This window comes from Lonchura striata, chromosome 3 (genome assembly GCF_050655825.1).
Source record: "Lonchura striata isolate lonStrDom1 chromosome 3, ASM5065582v1, whole genome shotgun sequence".
Lineage (NCBI taxonomy): Eukaryota > Metazoa > Chordata > Aves > Passeriformes > Estrildidae > Lonchura > Lonchura striata.
This window is the reverse complement of record NC_140705.1, coordinates 95,528,426-95,536,599: the sequence shown is the minus strand read 5'-3', so window position 1 is coordinate 95,536,599 and position 8,174 is coordinate 95,528,426. Positions and strand designations below refer to the sequence as shown.

General features: G+C 46.0%; 1 protein-coding gene across 1 annotated transcript; it reads left to right on the top strand.

The window, feature by feature from the left end:
- The first annotated feature begins 1,285 nt into the window (after positions 1–1,285).
- On the top strand, positions 1,286–7,434 carry LOC110472819 (ankyrin repeat domain-containing protein 9). Its single transcript, XM_085575806.1, has one exon. The coding sequence runs from the start codon at positions 1,649–1,651 to the stop codon at positions 2,537–2,539; it is 891 nt and encodes a 296-aa protein (XP_085431932.1). The 5' UTR covers positions 1,286–1,648; the 3' UTR covers positions 2,540–7,434.
- The last annotated feature ends 740 nt before the right edge of the window (positions 7,435–8,174 follow it).

The window sequence follows — 8,174 nt, the reverse complement described above, 5'->3', positions numbered from 1 at the left end:
GAGCTGATTGGCCAGAAGCCTCATGGCCATTCCTGATTCTGGGGTTTTGGCTTCCCTCTTCATTGGAGATACTTGCAGAACGTTTTTCTCTTGACTTCTATGCGTCTCTGCACCAAGACAACTCACAGGACTACCTAAAATCAATCTGTAGGACTAAGAGCATGGTCCAGATGCTCCTTGAGCTCTGACAGGCTGGGTGCTGTGAGCATTTCCCAGGGGAGCTTTATCTTAACATCTGCAGCAGGTGAGGGTTACTTAATGGCTATAAAGCTTTGGAAGACGTGCAAGATCTAGATCCAATTTTGTGAGTGGCTTTGTTTTTCTCCTTGGATGACTCCAAACAACATTTGGAGATCTGATACTTGAATTCTCTCTAGTTTGAATATACTTACTATATGTTTGTCTTCTTGTGAAATGAAAATAAGGATTTCCTAATATGCTGTATTTTCCCTTAAAGGGAAACCCTGTTTTCCTACCAAAATGGTGAGATACCATTTTATTGCAATCTGTTGATTTATAGGATGTGTGGAAACCCTCCTTCCTTAGACAGAGCTTGCCATAAAGGACTCTTAGTTAATTTCTTTTCTGTGAATTTAATTTTGGTCAGGTCCTTCTGCCTCATCTAATAGAACCTTCCCCGTCAAACCTGTAGGCCCTGGTCCTCTGTGTTTTACCAGGATGCTGCACAAGTCTGCCTAATCCCACTTTCCCTCATTGCTTCAGGCTCTGACAGGAGTCCCAAAGCAGGACATCTAAGAAATGCTTTGATCAAAGCTCCCCACCTGCCAGTGAGGTTTGGCCATTAACCTTTTTTTTATGCCCTTGCTGTGCAGCAGGGGCACTCCAGGTATTTCCTTGCTAAACAAAGGAAGGCGTTTAAACCCAGCAATCTACTTTATGACTCTGGGCACTGTTACTGCACACACTGTTTGCCTCTTTTCTCTGCAGAGATTAATGCTGGCATCTTAAACATTACTAATGCTTTATAGACAATCCATTAACATCAGTGTCTCCTAAGTGGCCAGCCATACCATTATTTATAAAACAGGGATCCTTTCCTAGTGCTAGCAGTACCGATTCCTTGATTTCCCGAGCATGGAATCATGCCTATTATCAGCACTGGAGTATTTTACACTGCTGCATATTTTTTACTATATAATGAGCTGTGTGTGTGAAAGTGACATGGAAAAAACCCCCATAAAATAGCAGAATATTGCTATTCCACTTGCTGCAGTGTATGAGCTGATCTGGTTAGACATGAAATGCAGACAGAAATCCGCCTCACCTCTCAAGCTAATTTTAGTCTCTCCCTCTGTTCTCTGTGGCTGTGTGTGTATAAAATCACTGGCAGTCTGACAGCGTTTCAGTAACCTGTGCCACACGCAGAGCGGGATGTACTCACCAACCATCTGCTTGCATGGCATGGGTTAACTGAGCCTGTGGGATTGTGCTTACCTAAACAAAACCACTGCAGTGAGGGGAAAAACAATGAATGGGTGGAGATGATCAGCCCATGCATTCCAGCTAGTGCAGTCCAGGCAGCAATGACAGCCTGAAGGTTGCAGCAGCATCGGGATCAGCATTCCAAGTGCACCAATCTTACAGTCTGGAGTGATTTTACGTGGAGCTGTTCTTTATTTGCTGAGCCATGGCCAGTAACCAGGCCAGCCTGCAGGATGATCAGAGCAGGCACTGCAAGTTCTTATCCTATATGTTCTACCAGGCTGTGAGAGATCACAAGCCTGTGTGGATGCTGGAAGACATGAGAACTATGGAGTATTTTTACTGGGAGGAAAATGCCAGCCTACGAACCTACTCACCTTCAGAAGCCCTTCTCTATGCAGTGGTGCATAATCACCTGCCTTATGCTCAGTATCTGCTGTCTCATTTTCCAGAGGAGGCTCTCAAGGTGCCTGGGGAACACTTCTGCTATTGCCCATCCTCTGCTCCTCACCTGGCCATGGCGGTCACATATGACAGGAGAGATATCTTGGGACTGATCATCAAAATTGCACACAAGCTCCCCAGCTTGAACTCCTATATCAATAGGGCTGGCTGCTTTCATCTGGAAGATGGGAAAACACCACTGCACCTTGCCTGTGAACTGCTGAGATCAGAGACAGTCCTCATTCTCCTCGGGAATGGAGCATCTCCCAGGATAGAGGACAGTAAAGGGCTTACCCCACTGGACGTCATCCTGGAGCAGATGTGGGACTCCAAAGTCAATGTCGCATCTAAGAAGCTCTGCCTCGATTACCTCTTGCTCTTCATGCCCAACCCACAGTTTAAGATGCGGAAAGTTCTGCAGGAGCACCCAGACCACTGGACAGCTTTGCTGGGAGAAGACAAATTCAACAGCCTGGTGGGGAACACACCTGCTTCTTTATATCTGCAAGCTATGCAAACTATTCTCCAGACTCTTCCCCCTTCCCACTTCCCTAAAAGCATCCAGGAACTACCTATACCTCAGGCACTAAAGCCCTTACCATCCTATGGCAAAATGCTACCAGCAAAAAATGTGGTAAATGTTTTTCCTTGACTTTATTCAATGGGTCTTGGATTTTCCGAGGTGACTTAGAGGAGCTGGTGATCCACCACCTTCTGCATTTTAGTGGGATTTTAGTACTTAACCTATTAGGCTATGCTGGAAAATCCAGTATTTTGTGACAAGATTTTAAATGTATTTTCTAACTGATTGCAGGCACGGCACTTTTAAAGGCAAAAGCCTTCCTTGTTTTCTGTTTTGTTATGCATGTGAAGGGTTAACTGTAGTTGAGACTGTGTTATGTTTGTTTTTTTAGTTATCAGGTGGTATCAGTGTATCTGAATTCCCAATATAACTGTATCCTGTGTAATGCACCTGGGTTAAAAGGAACTAGGTACTCAGTGGGATTTTTAAATGGTGTCACTGCTAGAGCTGGGAGAAATACCATCCCCTACCAACAAGGTTCAAACATCAAGTTTCCTTTCTAACAATGCTCAAGCATCATTAGTAATAACCACAAAGTGCATGGCTGATGTTGCAGGGATGCAGAGTTACCAGTATTCCTGCAGGATAACTAATCCTGCCAAGTTACTTCACAGCAAGTCATGGTGTGGAGGGCTTGAGTTCAGAGAGGGGCTTTATCCCCCTGGGGGATGGGGGATAAAGATCCACAGAATGGCTAATGGAAAGCATCCAGTCTCACCTGGGAGTGAGGGGGTTAAAGGCAATCCCAGCCCTGATGCCTCTACAGACTTGTGCAATGGGGAAGGAACCATTTTTCTTGCTGTCCAGTAAACAAATGGCAATTGGAGCAGGAACATTGGGAGCCCTGTCTGTCATATGTGACATTATTTCTCTTTGACTTGTGTTTTGGAACACATCTCTACAGGAGATGTAGCTTGCTAACTTGATTTCCCTGTGGGTCAGAGCCACAGGCATTTGTTACTTATCCTAAGCTGGGGTATGATGTTCTACTGTTAAAAGTTGCTACTTGCTGTCAGTTAGAGTATTTTTACCACCCAGGTCCAGACAGAAATCCTTAGCCTGGAAGTTACAAAATGTTCCCACTGAAGGCACTGCAGGTAGGGTGAGTTTGCAGAAAGCAGGGCTGGGTCTGGGCAGCCTTCTGAATCATGCTGCTCTCTCTGCTCCAGGCGCTGGTCCTGCTCTCCTGGCTGTTTTCAGCAAAAACAGAGCAGTGGCAAAATCCCAGCTCCCTTTGGGGGACATCCCTTATTTTGGACACCAGCGTTCCCCACTCCTTGTAAGTGCAACCCTCTGCACTGCTGAAGTAGCACAGCTCACTTCCCCCGTCTGCATGGGGCAGCAGTGGAGAACTCACTCTCCTCTTCAGCTGGATTTGGAGCCCAAGACTGTGGGGCACAAACCACTTTCCACAGGCAGTAACTAAGAAAGATGTGCAGTCAAATCTCAACTGCTTTGTGCAAAAATGGCTCATGTCTCATCCAGCTTATTCACTGCTTGTGCCAAGGAGGCCATGCTGGACCTGTGTCCATCTTTCTGTCAGCACAGGAAGCACTTCCATTTAGTTTCTCTCTGCATGGGCTGCCTCCTGTGTGCCAGGACGCTGGCAATGCCAGCCATGGCCAGGTGGAGATTTACTGTGAGGCTGCAGAACACGCTGCTCACAGCCAACTGGACCATCCTTTCTGGGACACTGGGATGCTCCTCTCAGCCATCTCTTCCTGCATGCTGTGGGAGGACCTCAGTTCCAGTGCCACCTGTGCTAGGCCAGGTGAATGAACAGGCTTGCTTGTGAAGTGGAGAAAGTGTCAGCCCAGCCCTAAAAGTGGTAAGCAGGCCATGAAGGGGTTAACCTTTTCTTGAAATCCCACATCTCTGGTGCTGTAGTGTCCCTCCACCCCTGCCCCCGGGGACTTGAATGTCCTTCTCCATCTGTGTCTGTTGCTCCTTGTTTGATGGGGAAGGCTTCAAGCGGGAAATGCAGGGTCAGCTCTGAGCGAGGGTTTTGGGGTTTTGGGGGAAGCCTGAGCTCGACAGCCTGTGCTGCAGACAGAGGCTGTCACAGCTTGGGAAGCAAAGCAGAGCCCAAGGCAGATTTGCTTTATAAGCGGTGGCTCAGCTGCTTCTGCCAAGCCCTCAGGCTCCCCAGCACTGGCACATACTCTCCTGAAAACTCGGAGAGACTGTGCAGAGCACAGCCCCTGTGGCACCCCGGGAGTCCCAAGGAGCAGGATTGGGTTTGTCCCCAGCAGCACTGCGGTATCTCATCCGGATGTTGGTGGGTGAGAGGCGGAGGAGGCTGCTGGATATTATTAGAATATTAATTGGGTCCTGGAAGCAGAGATCCCAGGAAAGGAGGAAATGGAAATCATCCAGTGCTATTCCACTGGCTCTAAACCATGTGAGTTTCAGTGCTGTGAAACAGTGCTGTGAAGAGTTTCAGAAAAGACAGGAGGGAGGGGAGGGCTGTTCATCTTACAAATCCAAGGAGGCAGGTAGGGATTGTTGGTATTAATGGAGAACAATTTTTATTAAGGCAGGAGGCCACGCTCAGAGAGCCAGAGCAGCCCACTGGGAGTAAGCAAGTGTAAAATGGTGCAGGGGCCTCTTGTTGGCTGCAATAGTGGATCAATGCAGAGGTCAGGAATCAGGCATTTTATTCGTAGGTTTGTAGCAGAGAGCAGGATGCTTGTGTGCACACATTTGTCCATGTGGGAAGCTCTCCTCAATCCACCTGCCAAGAGCGAGGATAGAAGATGAGTTGTCTTGGAATAGTTTTTTTTCTGGGACATTCCTGTGACTGGTGCCCCAGCCTAGAAGAAAGCTGCTGGTCCAGTGTTGGCCAACATGTAAAAATTCCAGCCCAGAGTATAACAGGCAAGTACCCACATGGGAAAGATTACTCCACAGCCCCCTCATTTCTCCTTTTCTTGACCATTTTAGCAAGAGATTGAGCACCAGCTGGCCCTCAGTCGCATCAGGCCTCCCATGTGCAGGCCCAGTGGGCCAAAGTTTAAGGTCATTAGCACTGTGGTGACAACTCTTTCCATTGCCTGTAGCAATGTGACTGCAGGATGGCCACTCCTGCTGGAATAGGGGAATCTTCTCCCTGGACCCTGTTTGCTTATACTGTGGTGATCTGCCTGTTAGTTTGAGATCCTATTCATCTTCTTGGTCAATATAGTGACATTACATCAGATATGGCCAAATCTACCTCAGCCCTGTCTGTGTTGCTTTTTCTCTCCATTCTTTCCAAGCCAGGTCATCAGCAAAAGTAAACTCAAAATATTTTGCAATATTTTCCTGCAACCTGATCGTTTTGAAAAATCTCTATGCTTGCATGGCAAATATGTTGGTGACTTTGTTAATCAAAAAGGGTGCTGGGTGCTGTGTGGTGATGTTTACATTCTGCATATCTGCATACTGAGTAATTGTCGCTCAGCTCTGTATTTCTGAACTTGGGAAAAAGAATAAACACAAGAGAGAAACGGGGAAAGGTTAAAGTCTTTTCTGATCTTTGTATTTAGGTTGGCTCTGCAGGTTACATCTCTTTAATTTCAATTTTGAGGAGTAGCATTGTAAGGATCTGAATTGTCTGTATGTGTGAGCCTTTGATTTTGGCGAGAAGAGCTTTAGTGACTGCAGTGGAGCAGTGTGAGAGTGAGGAATGAGTGGAGTGAGTGGAGTGAGTGAGTGAGTGAGTGAGTGAGTGAGTGAGTGAGTGAGTGAGTGAGTGAGTGAGTGAGTGAGTGAGGAATGAGTGGAGTGAGTGAGTGAGTGAGTGAGTCAGTGAGTGAGTGAGTGAGTGAGTGAGTGAGTGAGTGAGTGAGTGAGTGAGTGAAAACACCCAGGTGTGTGTGCACGTGTGTGAGTACCTGCCCTCTTGTCACACGTGTGAGTGTCCGCCTGCCCTCTCCTGGCAAAGCCGTAACCGAGCGGCGGCTCCCACCCACTGCGCTCCCGGGACCAGCAGGGAGCAATGCCCTACGGAAGCAGCCTTTTCACGAGGTCTGCGTGTGTGTCCCGGCGCTGTGCTGCTGACAGGTAAGGACATTTCTGCTCTTGGAAAGAGGGAGCAGTTTTGAAATGGGTGATTTATCCCTGAGCACCAAGCATAATGGCTTCTGCTTGCCAGCAACTATAATCATCCAGCAAAGGGTTTGTGATGCTGGCCACACTTCATTCTAGAACATATTTGGTTTTTTTTTTTTTGTTTTGGTTTTTTTTTTTTTTTTTTTTTAATAAACTCTTGTAAACATACATCTTTGTCTTTCTTTTTTTTCTGGGCTGCCAGCAAAATCCAGCCACCTATGACTTCCTAACCCTATGCTTCTGTCTATTTCTGCAGCATTATTAGCAGGAAGGACAGGCCAGATTCTGACCTCAATTATACCTCCCTACACCTGAAGTAATGCTTTCTAAGTTGGTTCCATCACTACTGATGTTTCTTAGTCTAAAGGAAAAAAAACTGTGCATTTGTGTTCTTGAAGGTTCCATAACTCTGACTTCAGCATACAAATAAATGTGACACTTAATCCCTGAAAGCATGTTTTACATTTTTCGTACTCTGAATGTATATAGATATACATTTTCCATCTCTAACATCAATGGCATTTCCCTGTTCCCAGTTCCCTTGGTGTTTCTGGAATCAGCATGGCAGTGACGGATGCTGTTGTTCACTTATTAAGACTGAATGTTGCCAGGCCCAACCAGATGTGGATATTCATTGTATGATACAACTTTCTTGTAAAGCCATACTTTTGTAATTTTGGTTTCCCTTTTTTAGGGTGGGAAAAATCTCCCCTATAATTGTGTTTGCATATTACTTGCTGCATGATTAAAGTGAAAACAATTGTAACATGCTGGAATAAGTTATATGTACATAGCCTGATATAATTAGGTACACTAGCTATGAAAAAAAATTAATCTTAATTGTATTAATATAATAAAATTGTAATATAAAATTGATGTGTCTTTTATTAGCCAACTGGTCAAAAACACCCACAAGTATCTGTTGCTTTTGCTTTGGCTTGTATTATTGTTTGGTGACTTCATTCTGTCTGCTGAGCCATTGTCTCAAAAAATGTGATCTGTGGAAAATAATATTTCCCTTCACAGGCTTACAGCAGCTGACTGTGCTGTCAGAGGATGACCCCAAGTGATGAGGTGAACCCACACTTCACAGATCTGCTGAAAGGTGGTGATAACTCAGAAGGAGCAGTTCAACAGGGGTTGAATGGTAATTGGTTTCAGAAATGTTAATTTTTTAGGTTTGAGTTCAGCTTATGCAGCTTTTTCTTGTGAATGTAAGAGTGCTGGTAGCCTACTTTCCTTCTCTGATTTGTGCACCATCAACCAGCTTTTTGTGTACAGGAAGATACCCTGGCAAGGCTTCCAGCACCAACCTCTCCTGGAGGCTCAGCTGAAGGTCTTCAGGCAGATGTGCACCTCTCACCCTCTGTGCTCTCCATGGGGTAAGGATCCCCCAGATTCCATGCCAAGGTCTGAACCATCCTGATCCTCCTCTGCTATGATAAGAACAGATGCCCAAGGTGTTTCAGGTGATGGGTAGCTGGTTTGGATGATGATGATAATCATGGGGTGTAGAGTCCAGTGCCAACTGTACCCACAGATCTCCTCAAGGCACACTAGTATATGCAAGCTATAACCAAGGGATGACTCCTTTGAGCCTGTGCTTGCATAG

Excerpts from the sequence above, each read along its gene's own strand:
- LOC110472819 (XM_085575806.1), top strand. The coding sequence starts at position 1,649 with ATGGCCAGTAACCAGGCCAGCCTGCAGGATGATCAGAGCAGGCACTGC.